This window comes from Talpa europaea (genome assembly GCF_964194135.1).
Source record: "Talpa europaea genome assembly, chromosome: 11".
Lineage (NCBI taxonomy): Eukaryota > Metazoa > Chordata > Mammalia > Eulipotyphla > Talpidae > Talpa > Talpa europaea.
The window spans coordinates 81640708-81663206 of record NC_140078.1 but is presented as its reverse complement, the minus strand read 5'-3'; the positions used below and the strand labels follow the sequence as shown (position 1 = coordinate 81663206).

At 44.1% G+C, this 22499-nt stretch overlaps 1 protein-coding gene across 2 annotated transcripts in view; it reads left to right on the top strand.

Annotated features, from left to right (window-relative positions):
* Positions 1 to 18724, top strand: part of CMTM8 (CKLF like MARVEL transmembrane domain containing 8) — a gene marked incomplete at both ends in the record, with an annotated part of 84671 nt that extends 65947 nt beyond the window's left edge. Inside the window, 3 exons of one of the 2 annotated variants that reach the window (XM_084247504.1) lie at positions 14506 to 14679; positions 17128 to 17244; positions 18641 to 18724. In XM_084247504.1, coding sequence (XP_084103630.1) covers positions 14506 to 14679; positions 17128 to 17244; positions 18641 to 18724 — 375 coding nt within the window. The remainder of the gene's footprint in view (positions 1 to 14505; positions 14680 to 17127; positions 17245 to 18640) is intronic. The other variant, XM_084247505.1, reaches the window with a different exon arrangement.
* Positions 18725 to 22499: the final 3775 nt, after the last annotated feature.

Genomic DNA, 22499 nt, shown 5'->3' with positions numbered 1-22499 from the left:
TGGCTCAGATGTATTCCTGAGGCTTGCTTAGATGTCATCTGGGGCTGCAGGGTCCATTTCCAAGGTGGTCACTTGGCTGGAAAATTGGAGATGCCCAAAGGCAAGGCAGCCAGAAGGGAGCTGTATCCTTTTTATGACAAAGCCTCCTAGTCACCACTTCATTTCTGCCACACTGTTCATAGAGGGATTCATTACCTTCAAGAGGAGTATCAGAGGCTACATAGACATTTAAAAGCCATCCCAGGGGCCTCCCTAGTGGCACAAAGGGTTAATCACAGCACTCTGAGGCTATCCGCAGCCACTGCAGCAAGAGTTCTATCTCCGGCCAGCCAGGGAGCTACCCACATGGCACAGCAGACCTCTCCTGTCTCACCCGCTGCTCCCCTCAGCAATCTACTTCAGTCAATCTGCCTGTTCTGTTCCCTACTCTGTCTCTAATGAATCTTTTCACCCCCCACATCTCTGGCCTATACCCTAGTTCTTGTATGCATAAATAAATAAATCTTTTTTTAAAAAAAAATCTTGTTTAAAATAAATAAATAAATAAAGCCATCCAGATTCCAGATTTCCATTTCCTTGCCTGCAGGGAGTATTGGTGTCCTATGGTTTGCCTCAGTGCAGGCCTTCGACTGACTGGCATGCCCTAAGAAGGTTAAGTCACACACTACTAGCAACACCTAGACCTCAAATTCTGTTTTGCTCCGGAACATCTAGGGGGCTTCTATAGTGGGAGTTGAGACAAGAAGGGCTGGAGGGAGACACCCACCCTCATGCCGTGCCTGAGCCTGGGAGGAGCAGCAAGTGTGTGAAACCCTGGGATAACTCAGATCTGCTTCCCCTGCGTGCTGGTCCCCATTCCCACTTGAGAACTTTTCCAACTCCATCTTCCCAATTTCCCAGCCTGGCCCAAAAAGGCAAAATTCCTTGTTGGAGAAAGCCCCAGCACCCAAGGCCCTTCGGTTGCTCTGCTCCACACTCCCATCTCTCCTGAAGAGTATAGCAGCACTATTTACAATAGCTAAGCTATGGAAACAACCCAAATGCCCAAAAATAGATGACTGGATCAAGAAGATGTGGTACATATACACTATGGAATATTACTCAGCAATCAAAAAAGGTAAACACATGCAATTTGCAGCAACATGGATGCAGCTAGAAGGGATCATGCTCAGCGAAATAAGCAAGAAAGAAAAAGAAAAATACCGGATGGTCTCACTCATAGCAGGAATCTAGAAAACCTAAATAAGGGACCAGGAAAAAGAATATAAGAAAGAAAAATTCAAAGTCAACAAACAACTATGAGCCAGAGACACACTATGGGGAGGCGGGAGGGATTGGGGTCAAAATAAGGGGGTTGCAATTGTATGGGAAATATAAAAATAAAATTTAAAAATATATATTTATTTTAAAAAAAGTTTGCAGGGACACATGGAGGAGACTATGAATTTATGGATTAAATCTGCCCTTTTGGTGTCTGTGTTAATTCATCTTCATCTCAGCCAGCTGACTGTTTCTTCTCAGATCTATTTCTAGACAACGTCTGGTTCTAATGGTCTTAATGGGAAGTTTACTCGTCCACGGCCTGCCACCTGTGTGGAATGTGCTTCAAGCATAGGAACTCATCCAGAAAGATAGTAAACTCAGATTTCTCACCATGGAGCAGCGACTAGGCGGGGAACCACCATTATCTTTCATGCAAAGTGCTTGGCCGCCCTCTAGTGGAGAAACGAGGAGGCTGCCTGCGCACTGAATGATGGAGCCACTAATCTGGAAGGGGTGTGGGGAGCCCCCTGACTTCTGTACATACTCAGCAGGTATAGGGGGGGATACACTCTTCTGTCTGCATTATCTTCTCTGGCTCAGTCAATGTGTCCATTGCCTGCTTTATTTGAAACAATATAGGTAGCAAAAATGAAAGTACATGTGTATATGTGCATGAGTGTCTTTCCTGGTGCACAGAGTATCTGTGGTGGTCAACAGGAATAGCTGCTTTTTTTTCCATAAAGGTTAGATAGTAAATAGGGCTTTGTAGCTAAGAGGCCAAGTATTCTGCTGGTGTAGCATGAAAACAGCCATAGCTGATACATAAATGAAGGAGCATGGCTGTGTGGGTGGACTGTATTGGCCACAGATCAGAGTGGTCAACCCCCACGGTGAAGAGGAAGGAACTGGATTGCATTTGTCTCTCCCACTAGGTGGTAGTTTGCCCAGGGGCAGGACTCCATGCTCTGCTTACCCTTTGGGTCTGGTGGGAAGCAGGTGCTTAGTGTGCTTGCTGACCCCAAATGGCTCAATGTCAACCTCTTTAATATTTCAATCTTCTTTCCAGGGGTTCTTGGCATTCTCTGTGTTTAAAGCAGCACACACTCTGATTTGGATGTTTAATAAACCATTAGAGCTCATGGGACCAGCTGCCATCCCTAATTTTCATGTGTTTCTATGGAAAACAAACCAAGTTGGCACATGAGAAAAGTCCCATTATGACCAGTTTTGACCTCGTTTCTGCACATAGAACTTACCCCAGTTTATAGTTAAAGAACCGTCACCAGGCATGGAGACCATGCCTGCCTTCCCGCATCCTCGTTCCACCAGGGAAAATTAAATGACGTTTTTGAATGAGTGAGTGTCGCCATTATGTGCCATAATAAGCATATGTCAGAAGAGCAGTCGGGCATCTTCTGCATCTCACAGCAGGACACATGAGTATATCTGCCACAGTTGATTTCCTGTGTCACTCATTGCAAGGAATTAAGATGGTAAATGACTTAAAGTTGGGTAGGATATTTCAGAGGTGTACTGAGCTCACACCTCAAACCATGCAGCTCTGCTGGGCAAAGCCACCTGGGAACAGCTGGTCCATTCTCCTAGGATGGCATAGTAAATCATCGAAAGTTGCCTATCTGTCTTCAAGGCTGAAGTGCAGATGCAGCGTGGTGCTCGTGCCACTCAAGCCTGAAGTCAGAAATAGTCAGCCTGTGTGCTGTGTAGCAGGGCAGCCTTTCCTGCCCTCTGAACAGTGCCTTAAGAGACCCTGGCTCATAATAAATGCTCAGTAGGTATTTGGGTAAATGGAACCCATTAACGCCACCACCAGAGCTAATGTGTGACCTGCAGAACAGCTGTAACAAAATAGTCTTCATAGACTTCATGGAGTCTTTTCCTCGGAGTCTAGGCTAAAGAAGTGTATGGGTGAGTATACACACCGAGGGCATAGGAGGACTGTTGAAATCATCTGAGAGCTTCAAGAGATGATGGCGGATCATTTTCACTGTAAAAAAAAATTCTGTTTTCTTCATAGAAAAACACCATTCAGAGCTGGCACCAGAATGATATCATTCAGAGTTGGGGCGAGTTATCTCATTCCCCAACACAAGGCAGTACTTGAACTATTCTGTTCATGATGACCCTGGTTGATCAAAAGGTATAGCTCTATTAGGAATACTGTGCTTAATTTTTAAAAGGAGATACAGGAAATGCATTCAACTGAGCTCCTTATCTGAGTTCACTAAAAAATAGAAATCTTTAGCTTGATAAAGGCTATCTCCATCAGCTCCCAACAAGAGATAGCATACTAATGTAAAACATCAAAGTGAACAGTGAAATAGAATCTAAGAAGGATGGTCACTGTCACATCCCGGAAGATGCTACTGGAGATTCTAATTAACGTAGTAATACCAGAAAAAGAAGCAAATGTTATAAATACTGAAAGTATTGCAGCTACTATTATTGCAGGTGCCTTAGCCAGAAAATTATCAACTGAGGGAATCAACTGAGTGATCTGTAGGGCGGTCAGATACCTGCAGAACCCAAAGGCTTACATCTAACACTTCTTGCTGTTCTGCTTACTCCAGAGGTCTTCCTCCCCGATGCAGCCACCTGAGACTCCTCTGCCTTTACCCATGTCCACAATTACAAATATTTTGTGAGCTGCCATCTTATTCAATTTCACATGCTGAATGCTAACTTCCTGTTACCACCTGTCTTAGCTTGGGCTACCATAATAAAATTAGTTGGTTTAAACAACAGGAATTTATCTCATAGTTCTAACTCATAGAACTAAGATCAAGGTGCCAGCAGAGTTGGTGTTTGGTGAGGCCCTTCTGGGGTTACCTTTTTACTGTCCTCACATGACTTCCTCCATGCATGTGGCGGGGTGGGGGGGGCAGAAGGTGGGGCAGCAATGGATATTGGGAGAAAGGAGGTTCTCTGGTGTCTTATAAGGACACTAATCCCATCATGAACACTCCACCATCTTGACCTCATCTAAACTTAATTACCCCCCCTCCAAAGTTCCATCTCCAAATGCCATCACATTGGAGGTTAGGACATCAACATGTGGATTTTGAGAGACACACCACAGTCCCATAGCACCCATAGCCCCTACTGCCTCCTTCCTCACGATAAATCATTCTTCAGTGTTTTTTATGATCTTTATGCAAATATTGGAGTGTTGGAGTGAATACAACTAAAAACAACTACTGTTTCTTTTTTACTAGGTTTTTACTGGTCAGTAATATATATAATTCTTTTCTTTGCTCAGTTTTCTCTGTAGCTAATTTGTCTCATTCTTCCAGTGACCTCTCAGTAAAATTTCCCACAAAACCAAATCACATTAGAGAATCAGACTTTGAATTTTTGTCTTGGATGGATTTCTCCTCGCTGCCTCACTTCACTCTGGAATTCCCTCTGTCTTTCTGTTGAACTAGATTTCTGGTTGTCCGGATCCTTTCTTTTCTTCTTTCTTGGTTTCCTTCCTCATTTTCATGGAACAAGTTCCCTGATAGCTTCTGCAGGTTAAAAAGAAAGTACAATGCCTGTCTTGTGAGTCACTCTGCTCCCGTCTGGCCTGGCTGGCTCTGTGCCTGGGGCTCTCGTGCTTGGATTTCCCTTCCCCGGCACTCTCCCCTATGTGGTTCTCTTGGTTCATTCCATGTTTCCTTTTTTAAGAGTTTATGTCCTCATTTTGGTGGGTCACATCCTCTTGAAAAAGAATGTGTGGAAGGTTAAAGTTTTAGACATTGTGTTCCTGGGGGGGGGGGGGAAGAATATATTCTCTTGTTCTTTGCTGATAATTGTGTTGGGTAATTTCTAGGTTAGAAATTTTCTGATTTGAAACGTTTGCCTTTTGCTTCTAAAAGCCCATTTGCTTTTACAAAAGGTTAAAAGGCATCCGTGTTTCTGAACCTTTGTGGGTATTTAAAGAAACTTCTAAATGCTTGATGTACCTTCTAAATGCATTCTTCTGGGTACATGGGGAGGGGGTGGGGGTAGAGGGAGCCCATTTATGTGTAAATTCATGTTCTTAAATTATGAGATTTCTCAAGCCATTGTGTGGATTTCTTTCCCTCCATTTCCCCCCATCTCTATTGCTGAGACTTCATTACCAGATGTTTCACCTCCTGCTTCACCTAATTTTCTTACCTTAGCTCTCCTGTTGTTTCATCTTTTTGTTATCTTTTCTAGGCAATTTCTCTGTTTTATCACATAACAATCCTATTGGGTTTTTCCTTCTGCTCTCATATTTTTAATTTTAAAAGCTAATTTTGATTTTGAGAGATTACTTTTGTCCCAGTAACCTCCTTTTTGTTTCATTATTGTAATGTCTTTTCTCTCTGAGGAGAATGATTTTTCTTTTTTGTTTTCCTTTCCCTCTTCAAAGTTACTTTCTGCCAGTTTTGTTTGTTTTGTTTTGTTTTGTTTGGACTCAGCTCTCTGCCCCATTGCACAGGGTTTATTTTTACTGTAGACCTGGTAACCTGGCTTGTCTGCCTGTTTTACGAGTGAAAAACTGTTCAGATGCTCTGAGCACATAGGTCTGGCTTCTCAGCTTTGAACTTCATTGCAGGCTGGACTGGTGGGACTGCGTCTTGGGAAATCCCCAGTCAGTATGTGGGCCTTCTCTTGTGCAGGTTGAAGACCTGGCTGCCAGCTTTCTAAGAACCCAGTAGAGAGGAAATGTTGGGGGCCAACAGGGTGGCAAAGTCTCCTTCAAACACTTAGTCATTTAAGCCTCTTGTTTTCAGTATGATACTCAAAACTTCACCCAGAGCCCCACTATTTTGATTCATCTTCTCTAGAGTGGTCTTGCTCCCAGGAGACATTTGGTAGTTTCTGGAGACATTTTTGATTGGCACTAAAGTGGGGAGGATGAGGCTTACTGCTGGCATCTAGCAGGTGGAGGCCAAGATGCTGCACAGGACAGTCCTCTGCAACCAAGTACTGTTAGCTCAAATGTCAATATGGCTGAGGCTGAGGAATCCTCATCTAGGGAATAAACTTCAGACTATGACCCAGCAGCTTGGAATAGAGTAGAGAGTAAGGACCTGGCTGCTTTCAGCTTCTATGTCTCTATACTTCCGACATTATTCCTCTCCCGGCCCTAGAGCTGCCTGAATCTTTTCAGATTTTGCAGGAGACTTATTTCAGATATTTACTTTACTTCTTTACCAGCTTGGAATTCAGCGTTCTCATATTAACTAAATTGGTTATTCCTCATCCATGTGAGTCCTAAGCTTCAAGAAATCACTTTCATCTCCTTACTTATTCATCTAATCCTCATGATTTTAGAAGGATTTTGAGAAGAAACAAACTCAGATTCATGTTCAGTTTGACATCTTCATGCAGAAGTCTAAGATAGTTGCTAAAGCTACAAGAGTTGGTACTGACACACTAGTCACCTCAGCTGAGTAGAATAAGGATTCCAGAAACTGGCCCAATATATGAAAAGTCACCCATAAGTGATAAATTGATCAATTGACCATCTGCTAGAAGAAAATCAAACTTTTAGTCTTTCCTCAGCCCATAATCTAGTTGAATTAAAGATCCAATCATATATATAGAACTATGAGAAATGATAGAGTATTTTATAATCTTGTATTGAGGAAGACCTTCCTAAACAAACAGGAGCAAAAGACTTAATGACCAGTTATGTATATGAAAATTAAAAACTTTCACATGAGAAAAGACTATGAAATTAAAACCAAATGGGGAAAATATTGCCACATCTTACTTGGTTATTATTCCTCTTGTGCAAAGAGCTCTACAAATTAGTAAGAAAGTATTTTTTTTTTGCTTGTCAGTAAGAAAGAGTGCTAGGTCCTCCCCGGTGGCGCAACAGTTGAGCGCTGGGTTGCGAAGCTGCCCGCAGCCTCTGCGGCTCCGGTTCGATCCCCGGCTGCTCCCCGGCCACCGGAGGAGGGTCCCACATGGCGCACAGACCTCTCCTGCCGCCCGCTGCTCCCCTCAGCAGTGTACTTCGGTCCTTCTGCCTGCTCTGCTCCCAGCTCTGGCTCTGGTGAATTCTCTCACCCTCCCGCGCTTCTGACTGTACCCAGTGCTTGCATGTATGTATGTATCAATCAATCAATCAATAAATAAATCTTTAAAAAAAAAAAAAGAAAGGGCTAAATTTTGAATAAGCATTTGAAAAGATGCTCTACCATTACCAATAATCAGCAAAATGCAAGCTAAAGTAGGAATACCATACTCCTGTGATTCTTAATGGGTAGTCCACAGACCAACAGCATCTGTATAATCTGGGAACCTCTTAAAAATGCCAAACCAAAGCCATAATAAACCCCTGAAATCTGACTGCAAAACTGAGGCAACCAGGGGAGAGGAAGTGGGGGAGGAGAAGGCCCAGTAGAAATGTGGTGAGACACTTGTGGTGGGTGGGATGTGAAAGCATACATTTGTAGAGGTTTGAACCCATACCCACAAAGCAGATGCAGTGATGTAAACCAGCTTTATCTCAATAAATGTAATTGGAAAAAAATGTAAATTCTCAGATCTCATCCTTGACTAGTGGGCTGAAAACTCTGATGCTGGGGCCCATCCACCTGTGTGTCACAAGCCCTTCAGGTGATGCTGGGTCCTGTTTGCGGAAACATGTAGCCAGGAGAATGGGTGAACTACATTTAATGTTATGGATGAATCTCAGTGTTGAGGGAAAGAAGCTGAATAGAAGAGGATATACCATAGGATTCTGTTCTATGAAGTCTGAAAACAAACAACTAATTTAGGGTGATGGGAAAAGAGAGCTATTACCCCTGGAGAGGGAAAAAGTAACTGGAAGCAAGGATGGCGCTTATGGGTACTGGTTATGTTCTGTTTGTTGATGTGAGTGCTGATTACACTGGTTTGCTCAGTGTCAGAAAACTCATCGAGATGTCACTTAGGATTCGTATGCTTTTCTGTGTGCTTTGTTTCAATAAAGCAATGAAAGGCAAAATAGGAGGTCTGGTTTTTCTGATTAGATTTTTATCATTTAAATATGTGAATTAAGTCTGGTGAGGTTGAAAAGGAAGAACATATATACACTAAAGTCAGGGTCGGTGATTTTTTTTAAAGATTTATTTATTTATGCATGCAAGAACTGGGGTAGAGGCCAGAGGTACGGGGCGGGGTTGGGGGGGTGGGGGTGGGGAATGAGAGGACTAACCAGAGACAGAGTGGGGAGCAGAACAGGCAGACTGACTGAGCAGGCAGGCAGACTGAGGGGCTCAGCAGGCAAGACAGGAGAGTTCTGCTGCGCCATGTGTGTCAGCTCCCTGGCTGAGGATCGAACTCATGCTGCAGTGGCTGCCGATAGTTTCATAGTGCTGAGACTTTAACCCCTGCACCACCAGGGAGGCCCAAGGGTAAGTGATTTTTTTTTGATGGGTTTTAATTATCAACATGACAGTACCTTGAAAACTAAAAATATCCCATCTGTTTTAGGAATCTATCCGGGAATTCAGATATGCAAAGGGATGTTTGTGTGTGTGAGTGTGTATAAATTAGTAATGTTCTCAATGTAATTTGCATAAATGAAAAGGAAACAAACTGTAGTTATTCAGTAAAGGACTGGTTACATGAATTATGGAAACTGGGCTTAAAGATTGGCCAGGCCTATAGTGGTATAGAAGGAGGTCCTCCATGGTGTTGGTGACTGAACAAAGCAAATTGTGGGCACTGTGAAGAGTCAGCCATGTTTGTTAGAAAGAAGGAAAAGGGCCTATGGGTAATAGTTTCAAATACAAGGGAAAGAAGTTATAGGGTAGATATAAAATGGATACATGTTGGTTTCTCTTGAGAATATACAGATGTTGGATGGGGAGTGTCATTTCTTTGAATATCTTATATGTACTCTATAGTCTCCTGGTGTTTTTTTTTTTTTTAATACACCTGCATTTATCACTCTCAAAAAATTTTAAAGTCTAGGAGTTATCGTTCAAAAAACTCAACCTAAAAAAAAAAAACCTGCTTATCACTGAAAACACAAACAGTATTTTTGTAGCCATTTACAGTCTAAGCAAATAAAGATCTAGAGTTGGTCTTAAACAATGTGCAGAGGGGGGCAACGAGGGAGGGAAAGCAGCAGTTGAATGCCATTTTTCTAGATTGATTTTCATCAGTATCAGTTACACTGAGAGACAAAGGGTTTGCTTCACTTTCCTAGGAAATTCACTTACGAAGAAAGATGCTTTTCTTGATAGGGACATTTTTTGGGCTATGTTAGCTGGTGAGGTCATGGGTCAAGTATTTGAGCTCTGAGAGATGGCTCAGTTAGCAGCATTGCCCCGGTGTGCAAAGATAACAACTGCAGGCATACTAGACAAAGTGCCTCAGACAGGGGCCCCTGTTTGCATTCATCACGAAACCATTTTCTCATTCAGAGCCAAGAGCTGTTAACTGAGCCTTTTTATATGAACACAAGCTGGTGCTGGAGGCTCTTAAATCCTTGCACCCCCTGGAGAGACACCCTAACCCCATTAGCCAAGTCTCTTCAGTGTGTGCCATGTGGACACAAAGGGCTGTTCTGATGCTTTCAGTTTGAACCAAGATGTCCAAGATTTTGTATGAGACCCTGTCGTGCTAGATTATGTCTTTTACCAGTATGACTGATCCAATGGAATGCACACTGCACCTGCATAGATTACCTGTCACCTGTGATGAATTTGCATCCCAAAAACCCATTACTGTGAGGCTTGGTGCTTTCTGGAATTTTACCACTGTTTGTACATCTTCACTTTTGATCAGTTCTGTTACATGCCACACATGTAAACACAAAAATACATCTCCATTCAGCATTTCTTTGGAATTCATTCACATTAGCAAACAGATAGATGAATGTCAACGACCAGCTGTAAAGAGGGTAAAAAACAACATTTCAGGGCCTCCCCGGTGGCGCAGCGGTTGAGCACTGGGTTGCGAAGCTGCCCGCGGCCTCTATTGCGCCAGTTCGATCCCCGGCTGCTCCCCGGCCAGTGGAGGAGGGTCCCACATGGCGTGCAGACCTCTCCTGCTGCCCGCTGCTCCCCTCAGCAGTGTACTTCGGTCCTTCTGCCTGCTCTGCTCCCCACTCTGGCTCTGGTGAATTCTCTCACCCTCCCGCGCTTCTGACTGTACCCAGTGCTTGCATAAACAAAAAAACAAACAAATAAATAAATAAAACATGCCTCTATTAAAAAAAAGAAAAAAAAAAAACCAACATTTCAAGTCTGTCCGCTGCTCCCAGCACCGGCATCCAAACCGTGACAGAGGTGGGCTTGTCTCCGCCGTTCACACTGTCCCTTGGAGTGTGGAAGGACATCGTGTCAAGAAGCATAACTACTACGACTTCCAGGGCTTTGTCAAAACCTGAGATGTGAGGCCTTCTGGCCAGATAGCTGCGATTCCATCTTTTTGGAATATTCATTGGCTCCAGGGGCTGCAGCTTCTGTAAATGTGCTGTGGCTGAACCAAGACAGAAAGCACACACAGATTTCTACAGAAATGTCTCATTCCGTGAAGGATTTCGAGGAGATGAGGAAGGCTGGTACCTTATAGAATGCAAAGTGATCATGAAACATAAAGGATCTCTTTGCCATGTCTCCCATGGAAGTTTGTCACTGACCCGAGTTCCAGAACTAGGAAACATGAGTTCTTGGGCTAAAGAATAGTTTCTCTTGGTAAATGAACAAATAGTGTAGAACAGTGGGAAAAAAATGTACCTTGGACACCAGTTCAACCCTGAGGGCTGAAAGCGCTCCAGTAAGTCTTTCTTCTTAAGGAGCGCCCCTCTCCTGCAGCCTCCACTTCGGGGCCCTGCCTGGGAGTCGCCAACTGCCTCGCACGGGCAGGCTGAAAACTGAGCTCATGGACTTTTGTTCGGTCAACCTGTGCCTGTTCCGTCTGAAAAAAACATACCCTGATCTACTTCTTAAATCTTTTCTAAGACCTGGGGAGTGGGGGGGTCATTTCACTTGATCCTTTTCCTCCTCCCCTGTATCTAATCTGTTAAAGTCCCGTCAGCCACTCACTTCGTAATATTCACTGCCACCGTATTGGTCTTTGAATGCATCATCTTCTCCGCTTGGAATATGGCAGTGGTCTCCGAATGTGTCTCCTCATACCCAGCCTTCCCCCTCCACGTGTCATTCACCCCATGTCCATTCCCTCTTTGCAGCCCAAGTGCTCTTGGGAAGAGCAAATGAACAAATAGTGTAGAACAGTGGGAAAAAAATGTACCTTGGACACCAGTTCAACCCTGAGGGCTGAAAGCGCTCCAGTAAGTCTTTCTTCTTAAGGAGCGCCCCTCTCCTGCAGCCTCCACTTCCGGGCCCTGCCTGTGAGTCCCCAGCTGCCTTGCACGGGCAGGCTGAAAACTGAGCTCTTGGGAAGAGCACTTCCACACTCCAAGGGACAGTGTGAACGGCGGGGACAACCCACCTCTGTCACAGTTTGGATATCGGTGCTGGGAGCAGTGGACAGATTTGAAATGTTGTTTTTTGCCCTCCTTACAGCTGGTCGTTGACATTCATCTATCTGTTTGCTAATGTGAATGAATTCCAAAGAAATGCTGAATGGAGATGTATTTTTGTGTTTACATGTGTGGCATGTAACAGAATTGATAAAAGAGAAGATGTACAGGGCCTCCCTGGTGGCGCAGGGGGTTAAGCACAGCACTATGAGGCAGTCCTCAGCCTCTGCAGCACGAGTTCTATCCCTGGCCAGCCAGAGAGCAACCCACATGGCAAGGCAGGCCCCTCCTGCTTCACCCACTGCTTCCCTCAGCAGTGTGTTTCAGTCAGTCTGTCTGTTCTGTCTGTTCCCCACTCTGTCTCTGGTGGGTCCTCTCACCTGCTGCATCTCTGGCCTGTGCCCCCCAGCTCTTGTATGCATAAATAAATAAATCTTTAAAAAAAAAAAAAAGTGAAGATGTACAAATAAAAATTCCAGAAAGCACCAAGCCTCACATTAAGCTCTTGCTTAACGTCTTGGTTAAAACCTTCCCACCACCCTTAGGATAAAGTGCACAATCCTTAGACCTCCTGATCTCTCCGAATCTGACCCTCCCCAACTTTCACATCAATGTCCTAACTTACTTCACTTTCTTACTGTTTTAGAAGGCAAAAAGCCCATTCCTGTCCGCCCGCTATTGCCCGTGCTGTGCTCTGTGGGGAATCTTGCTTTCCACTCTGAAGCGTTAGTTCTTACTCAGTCTTCAGGCTGCTCTTCAGCATGACCTACCTTCCCTGATACGTCCCAGTATCAGGTTACCTCTCCCCATTATGGACTCTTTCACACCTTTTATTTTCCTTCACAGCATTTTTCACAATTGTGATTATTCAAATATGCATACCCCCCATACCCATAGACTTTTTTTTTTAAAGATTTATTTATTTATACAAGCACGAACCTCAGAAGCATGGGAGGGTGAGAGAATTCACCAGAGCCAGAGAGGGGAGCAGAACAGGCAGACTGACAAAGCACACTGCTGAGGGGAGCAGCAGACGCGGCAGGAGAGGTCTGCGCGCCATGTGGGGCACTCGCTGGTGGCCGGGGATCGAACCAGTGCTGCAGAGGCTGCAGGCACCTTCGCAGCCCAGCACTCAACCGCTGCGCCACCGGGGAGGCCCACCCATAGACTTTTTTTTTTTAAATAATAAATTTTATTTTTATATTCCCCATACAATTGCAACCCCCCCATTTTGACCCCAATCCCTCCCCTCCCACCCCCCACGGCCCAAAAATTGTCTCTGGTTCATAATTTTTTGTTGATTTTGATTTTCACTTTCTTATAGTTATTCATTTTCCTGGCCCCTTATTTAAGTTTTCTAGATTCCTGCTATGAGTGAGACCATCCGGTATTTTTCTTTTTCTTTCTGGCTTATTTCGCTGAGCATGATCCCTTCCAGCGCCATCCATGTTGCTGCAAATTGCATGTGTTTATCTTTTTTGAATGCTGAGTAATATTCCATGGTATATATGGACCACATCTTCTTGATCCAGTCATCTATTTTTGGGCATTTTGGTTGTTTCCAAAGCTTAGCTATTGTAAACAGTGCAGCTATAAACATAGGGGTGCAGGTGTTCTTTGGAATTGATGTTTCTGTGTCCTTTGCCACCCATAGACTTTTTTAAGTTGTATATGAGCAGGGTCTCAGAGGCTGGATAACAGCACCCTGTTATAGGTGCTCAAGTGTTAAACAAATGAGTGATCTTAGCTTTGTCGTTAGAATTATTTTAGCATTTTGTGCCATTATACTACAAAGAAACTAAAACAGAAATGAAATTTGTCCGAGTCTTGCAGCCAAAACTGGCTTCAGACTCCTGACGCTGTCTCCTGGGGTTATGATTTTAGATACTTTCTCATGGTGTAGGAATAAACTTCTCCTGATCCCTGGAATGTGCTAGAATGTGTGACGCATACTCTGTTCCTGTCTTTTTTTGTTCAGGACTGAAGATGTCCACAAGTTAGATGTTCCTTGTTTCCTAATGAATTTTCTCCTTCAGTTAATGGGTGACATTGATTTGACTTTGGGTTTGGTGTTGCTCACCAGTAGGGGCAAAGACTTGGATGACTGTTGCTGGAATAAATGCACGACTTGTGTTAAAGCACCAAGTGCCTATATCTGGACTGCCTCCTGTGCTTCTCTCTTCTGAAAGCTCTCTCAAACCACTGGATGGTTGCCTTCTGCAAGGAGGGCGGCTGTGGTGGAGGCAGGGGGAATCCCCACAGGTTTAGCCCTTGAGAGCAGATCACTCTCAGGACCACACCGAATGGACACATAGTCTTCTTCCCTTGACAAGTGTCAGCCTAGGAGCAAATTCCAGCCATGCATATGTGCGGTTTTAACCCTTGTGGTATATTAAACTCCTAACAATACTAACATTTAAATATCAAGGTTATCATATCCGAACTTGAATTTCTGTGTTCTCCTGGGGGAGAAAAAAAAAAGGAAGATCTGGCAAAACCAACCCCTGACAACTGGCTGGACCTGGGCAGAGACGATTCTCCTTAAAACAAGGCATAGTTTTTCCTTGTTTGCCATGATCTCTACCTGGCCTGCTGTGTTCATTTATTTTATCTTTCTGGGATTTTTATGCATGGAGTTTGCAATCATTATTATATTTGTAAGTTGCGGAAGGGTATATATTCATGAAAGATGTAATTGACACATTTATTCTCTGTCCCCTCTTCCTTCTTTATTTTTCTTCTTTCCCTTTCCTTTCCCATCCCTCTGCCTCTACCTTTTTCAGGTGCTGGGACTGCTGGTATGGACACTTATCGCTGGAACTGAGTACTTCCGGGTCCCTGCATTTGGCTGGGTCATGTTTGTAGCTGTATTTTACTGGGTCCTCACTGTCTTCTTTCTCATCATCTACATAACAATGACCTACACCAGGATTCCCCAGGTGCCCTGGACAACGGTGGTAAGGAAACCAGGGTGTTCTTTTTGTCTGTTGCCCACTGGTGGGGTGGAAGTCAGTCCTCTTCTAGTCAATTCAAGATTGTCTTTCTGCCAACAAGGCAGGAGACAAAGCCTTGGAGAAGCCAACACAGTAGATAATCTAACATTATACAATTGCCTCGCAGGTGTCTTACACCTGAGTATGACACTGGGCATGTTGGAAGATCCAGAAATTCCTTATAGGCAAAATAGCAAACCAATTCTCAGAAGACACTGAATTCTTAGCTCACTTTTTTAATTATATAGACTCTTATTTTATTAGTTCCCTGTAAACAGTGTCACCTGGAAACAGGTACATCAGGGCCCCGGCCTCTGCAGATCTAAAACCCTGCTGGGACCATGACCTTAACTGTCTACACACCAGAGTTCTTTGATGCTGAGATGCACAGTGTGTGCAAAGAGAATGAAAAATGAAAACTCCTGTTGGGATGAATCAGTGTCCTCACCTGCGGAAGCAAGAGCCTTCAGGGCGTCTTGCTCATGTCCTCTCTGGCTTCTTCATCTACACGCTGCGTAGATGAGTCCCGGGGCTTATGTCGGGGCCACCGTGGCCAGATGCAGCTCTCTTTGAATTCACTCTCATTCATCCAGATCCCCTTGAATAGGGACGTGGACACATATGGGTGCCCCAAAAAGCATGTTCAAGATGTTTATTACAGCAGCGTTTGTAATGTTGGAAAAACAAGGGACATCAAAATGCCATCAACCAAAGGTACTAGTGACAAGCAATAAGGTCAGTCAACTTGGACTGACCCATAGAGATACCCTGGGTGTATTTTAAATGAAAAAAAAAATCAAGTTACACAACTATCTAGCTCCATTTCTATAAAAGTGAGTGTTTGCTTGTACTCTAAGAGAAAGGGGTCCAGGTAGAAAGGGAGATACTGACTTTTTATTCCAGATTGTTCTGTTCAGAGTGGATATTGCTAGGTTATCTTGAACACACATTTTTTTTTAGCATTTTAATGTTTCAAAAGTAGTATGTAGCCAGTTTATTAAAGGCAAGTTTAATCCCCATCTGTATAAAAGAAAAATAAGTTTAACCCCCACCCGTAAAATTATACATAATGAAAACTAAAGTCTCCCACTCCCCAGAAGTAACTGCATGTAACTAACTGCTCCTGCAGTTTAAAAAATGGTGGGGGATCCTTAACTTTGCAGATAGAAAATGTACAAAATTCTAAGGAAATGTGCAATTTTTTTTAAAAGTAAGGCTTTAAGAACTGTCCCGCTGTATTCCTGGACAAAAAGCCAACAGATCAATTTAAAACTACAGCCAGCAAGCAAAAGGAATCATCTGAAAACCATGACTGCTTGGAGACACATTTCTGAAGCAGATGAGCAGCCCAGACAGCCTGAAACCTGGGGCCTGCCCTTATCTTAAAGCGTCATTGTCATAACCCAGGAACCGTGGGAGCAGAGTGGTGGAGGTGGTAGCAAGGATACACAGCCCAGCTCAGAATGCTGGGACCTGCATCCAGAAAGCTCTGTATGCCATTTTTCTTTCTCTCAGAGGAAAGAAAGCTTCCTCCCCTATGCTCTCTGAATTACTGAGGGAGAGATGTTAGGCCTCAGGAGGCCCACTTAACCACCACTCCTACCCACTTCAACCTCACCCACCTCACCCCTCACTCTAGTTCAAGTCAAACTGAGCTTTGTGTGTCTTCAGAGTACGGCTTTCTAGACTGTATTTTTTCCCCTTTTGTTTGCTTATCTCCATAAAGACAAGGGTGGGTGATAGCTGAAGAGAAACTCTCACAGAGGGGAAAAAAAAAACAACCTAAGAGTTTAAATGTAATGGAAAACCAAATACCTATTTAGATTTGTATATCTCTCTTCTCCAAGAATAGGAAAAAATAAGGTGAGGTCAAGGATGAGATTAGTTTCCAGAGGGCTCTATTAATAGGGATAATCTTTTGATTTTTAAGATCTTGTTGCCAAGACTGAGAGCTCATTTAAACACTGCCCTGCTTGGCGCCGGGGGTTGGAACATCAGAGGGGCCTGCTTGGGGACCAGCTCTCCCAGCTCTGAGCCTGGGACTCGCTGGTGTTCCTGCTGCGGGGGTTTGGGCAGGGCAGCTTCTGCTGCCTACCTCCTCAGCCAGCAGGTCAGCAGGCTGAAATCTGGATGACTGAAGGATCAAGAGCAAACTGAGGCACAAAGTGGCTAAAGGGGAAGCCTGCAGCCTGGGGGTCTTGGGGGTTCAGAAGAAGGGTGTCTGTGTCTGACCTGGCTTACAACCTTCCTTCCCTGAGGCACTAAAGAGCTGCTGGCTCACGGATCATCCTCTCTCCCCCAAGTGTCCACATGGGCCCCTTACCACTCCCAGGTGCAGTTTTGGCCCCTTCTGAGCCCTTGGGTCCCTGATTTTCCTGTGCCCTCTAAACACTCCACCCCTCTGTGTCCCAGGGCCTGTGCTTTAATGGCAGTGCTTTCGCCTTATACCTCTCAGCCGCTGTCGTGGATGCATCTTCCGTCTCCCTAGAGGGTGACAGCCACAACTTCAATAGCTGGGCAGCCTCATCAGTAAGTAAGCCCCCTCATCCCTCCCTGGTGCCCCCTCATCCCTCCCTCAGGAAGGTGGCAAAGTTGCCTGCAGGAGAAAAGCACCACCTGCAGTAGTGACGCATCAGCAATTAACTTCTTGGTTTGAAAGTATCAAAAATTGGTGGGGCCTCCTGGTGGCCTGAAGTGCAGAGAGGTTGAAAGACTCTCAATGAAAGCCAAGTGATTGGAACAGAGTGAATATTTGAGGGAGAATAAATGTTTCGAGGCTTTCTGAGAATAATTCTGCAGCCTACAGCTTAAGTGGGGAGAGAATTGCAGAAAGTGACCACATTAGGATTCTATTTGGTTTTCACAAAGCAGAAACGAGAATGTTGGAAGAATTTATATATACCAACAGCGGTCCTTTCCAGGGACTGTGACTGGATGATGTTGCTTTTGTACTGTTTGCATTTTTTGACTGTAACTTCGTATCGTTTCTCTGAAAATTTTTTTAAAGATTTATTTATTTATGCGTACAAGAACTGGGGTGCATGCCAGAGGTAGGGGGGTGAGAGGATTCACCAGAGACACAGTGGGGAACAGAACAGGCAGACTGTCTGAAATACACTGCTGAGGGGAGCAGCGGGTGAGACAGGAGAGGTCTGCTGCACCTTGTGGGTCACCTCCTTGGCTGGGGATCGAACTCATGGTGTAGTGGCTGCGGATAGCTTCATAGTGCTGAGACTTAACCCCTTGTGCCACCAGGGAGGCCCCTGTTTCTCTGATTTTTTTAAAGTCTCTCCAAGATTAGCCTTATATTTCATCCACAGCAGAAAAGGTGATTGATAATATGTGGACGTTGGCTATATACTTTTACTTAATATTTGAAAATATCTGAAGGTAGAAGGCCTAAGTACACACGAGGTGGAAAAACACAAGCTTTGGCAGCATTGGGCTCCAGTTCACACAAGAATCCGGGGAGACTGGGTGGCAGCTGCCCCTAAAGTGAGACCTGCATATTCCTACACACCACACAACATGTGGCTTGATAGCTTCCTCCCGCCCACTCAGCTCTTAACATTAGCTGAGCCTGTGGCATGTTCTTGTTCTTGACTATACTATACTTGTTCTTGACATACTGAATTGGAAAAAAGAACACATGCTTTTCTCAGGGGTACCACCATATTCATTCTTACTGAATGCCTTGAACAAAAACTACAGGCTTTCCAATTACACACACACACACACACACACACACACAACATAGCCAGAAGTTATTTCAGGAGAAAGGTAATTGAACCAATAAAACATTTTAGATGAAAAAGCCTGCAGTCTAGGGATGCCGGGAATGCATGATCAGTGGAGGTGAAATGATAACTTTTGCTAATTAGAATGTACCCTAAACCCTGTTTCTTTTATGCTTTATTTTCTCCAGTTCTTCGCCTTCTTGGTCACCATCTGCTACGCTGGAAACACATATTTCAGTTTTATAGCTTGGAGATCCAGGACCATACAGTGACTTGCCATTTTGAGAGTTAAAAGGAGGAGAAAAAACAGGACAAATACTACTGTAAAGACAGTTGTAGGTATAATGTATATTTCTAGAAAATTGTATTTAACTAATGTTTTATATATTTAGTTAAATTCGCTCAGTGGTTTGTTACAATTAAAATGGATACTCATTTGCAAAGTGCAGTAGCTTATGAACTCTTAAATATCTTGTTGATGTCTTATTTTCTTAGACCATGTATACATAGGTGAATTGCTAATATTAAGAATGTGTCAAGTTTGTAAACCTAACTTTTACAATGCCAGATTCTTTTTTGATTAAATGTTTCAAAATCTCAGGGTAGCATGGTGTCTGATTTAAAAAGGAGACCTGCTAATCCCCAGGCCGGGTATGGTGGAGAGATGGCCATCCTCAGGGCTGCCCAGGCACAGGATTGCCAGGAGACACGGTCCACAGCCAGCAGGCCAGTGTGGTAGGAGAGACCCAGCTCTCCCAGTCTGGGACCATCTTGGCCCAGAAGGAACCTCATGAGCCACTGGCCCTGGAGCAGGGGATGAGCCCACCCTAGTGGTGCTGCTGAGCGCAGTAACTGCACTTAAGTAGTAAGTACATAACCTCTAAGAGGACCAGTACTTGCATGCACTTTCAGATCACCTTGCTGCCCAGATGGTACATGCATCATGCTTTGGGGAGAAGACTAGATGAAAAGGCCTCAAATCTTTGCAGGAAAAAAGAAGAAAAATGTCTTCTACCCTTGTAGGTGCTTTGGCTGCTCTAATAATTAAAACAGCATCAGAAAGAACACACACAGGAGGAAAACACATTTAAGCTTCATAGATGCAGGAGCCCCACAATGACGTAAGGGCTCCCTGAGAGTCAGGCTTCCTGAGTTAGGGACAAGAGCACCTCAAAAAGGCAGATGATCACTTACAGGCACATGTCTAGTGGACAAATGTCGGCCATTGTGCCATGCAGAGGCAAAAGGACAGAGAGAGGAATTGAACAAACAAGCCTGGCTCAGTACCCTTAGGCCACCACGTTTAGCTCATCCTTTGTATCACCAGTTAATTCTGGTGATAGAGGGCCTGAGGCAGATGAGAGGAAGGTGAAGAACAGCATTCCTGCCTCTGCTGGGTCCTGATTGCCTCCAGCTCCAGGCAATCCATATACCAAAGTGGCATATTTGGAGGGCAATCTGTTCTACCCCCCCCCACACACACACACACATCACCAATGTCCACCACTGGTATTATTAGATATTATCAGGTGCTGAGGAGAACCCCAGGCAGCAAGGCACATGTGCACCAAGAGGAAGTGTGTCAAGGCTGGACAATTCTAGCTGGATCACTAGTGTATCTTGGGTGATTTTTCAACACGAGCTGCTTTTGAAAAACAAAAAACCACAGAAACATTTGTGTAGTTGATCACCATGAGGAATTTCAGCTGTCACTCTGGGCTGAGACCCCCGGGGCCTCTGCCTTGTGGTCTTGCTGAGTGGAACTCTTTCTTTCAGTCATTGTTGGTTTATGTGGGTCTCCCTGTTGGTCTAACCCTAATTACTTATCTGAGTACTTTTTGCTCCTATGTAGGAGAGTCGGGAATTCTTCAGTGTCTGACCTTCTCCACTGACTTCTTCAGTGTCTGACCACCACAGACCTTTGAAAGAAACCATGAGCAATTATTCTTGGGTTGTAGAATAAGTCCAAAGAGGTAGCAGGGAGGAGGCACCAAAAATGAGAGGGGGTATAGGGTAGGTGTGTTTGGGGTGGGTGGGTCATCGGGGCACCAGTAGGCCTGAATGTTGAGCTTTAGCGACGCAGACCTGCAGGCGATGAGGCTGAAATCTTGGAGCTGCATCCCCCAGCATCACCGGAATAGCCTCCGACTCCCTGATTCTGCAAGAAGGAACTAGTCAGAGTTCCTGTGCTCTGCTTCTCTGTCCATCTCTCCCTCTCCCACTCACAGAAACATACTCATCCTCTGTGTGGTCTGTGGGTTTTTCAATTACTTTGCATTGCACTCAAGTCTCCATAAAAGGAAAAATAACCCCAATAACCTGTAGAGGTCTGTTTCTAGAAAGTCATAAAGAAAGAAGCTTGCTTGTGTTTTTCTGCTCCATCTCTTGAATTCATTCTCTCTCTCTCTCTCTCTCTCTCTCTCTCTCTCTCTCCCTCCTCCTCCCTCCCCCCCTCGCTGTTTTTGTGTAATTTCTGTAATAATGGGTACATTTATAAAAACTAATTTCTGGAGTAAAAAGTTCCATGAACCATGTTGAAAGTCTCCAAACAGAATACAGTCTTTCTGGACCTGCGACCACCATGAGCTCGGCTTCCAGAAAACAGTGACGTGTTTGTGTCCCTGCATGGATGGACACTTTCTGTCTTTATTTGTGGTTTTTCAGGAGCATGACCCTTGTGTTGCCCTGAGAGTTCACACCCCCCTCCCCCGAAAGAAAAGCATTTATTTTTAACTGAAAGGAAAATATTTCCTCTTTTGAATACTGAGAGACTTTGTTCATGAATGATTTTTAAGTGTGGGCCTTTAGACAACAAAATGATTATTCCAAGGAAGCTGTAAGTTTTGAACTGGCTTTGCTTTAATTTTTCTAAGAAGAAAAAACGAAACGCCACATGCTATACAGTCAGTATCACAAGGAGAATAGAATTCTGGGGTTTGGAAAATATTATTCCAGAGATAGTATACAGTGTGTTTGCCTTCTTCTCTGCCATCTGTGCCCACCATCTGCCTTCACCTCTCAGCCATTCCAAAGCCACCCCATCCTCTTTAATGAGCTGGGTGGGTTTTTAATTTGAGGTATTTACCACTCATGGCAAATCAAATGCTTTAGGCTGTCTCACCATTACTATTTCCAGTGCTCAGCCCCCAAAGATAAATATTTAGCCAATATTTGAAAACTGCGAGAAAATCTAGAGAAATGGATGTTTAATATCATTTATTTTTATACACTTTTAAAATAGTTGCCTTCCTAAGAAAACGCCTCCAGGCTATCAACACACAAAAGATTTTAAGTATATAAAATATCTCTTTGTAGAGCAGAGATCATTTAAAATGCTAACTGAAGATGCAGCCCTGGGTCGAAAATCAATTTAAAGTTTGCATTTTCATCCCCTAGAAAATTATTATTTTAATTGAAAATACAAATTTTCACAGAAAAAAATCATCTGGGCTTACGAGACTAGAGGAGGGCACACACATGCACTGAAAAATGGCAACCTCAGAAGCACTTAACTCCACCTTGGAGACATGTTCTGGCAAAGTTCTGCTGCCAACTTGAATTGTAAGCAGCAGTGAAGGAAGCTGAGGTAACCTCCAGCTGACCTAGACTAATAGGGACGATGAGCATATATACGGCTTGTGTTAGGGAGTAAGTTCCTGTAGGTGTTGTGGGGGGAAGGGGAGAAAGGTTTGGAGGAAAGAGCTCAGCAACATAGAGATGAAGACTTTTCAGAAATTAGGAAGGTGAGTAGCAAGAAAGTTGTTGACTGAGGAGATACTCCATCTGGAAGGTATGTTTTGAGAAAACTTTGTTGTAAATGGCAGATTTTTTCCCCCAGAATACGCAAAACAATCCAGTATATAGCAGACCTTGTCACTGCCTCCCCAACATCCCTTCTCCCTCCTCTTGCTTATATAACTACCATCATTTTTACTCAGTGTGCACATCATCCACCTACAGCCCAGGTACTTCTGGAGCAGCCGACGCTAGGTGTGCGACTCCAGGTGTGGAGCAGGTGACTGGGCCTAAACTAAACATCCTCCGCTG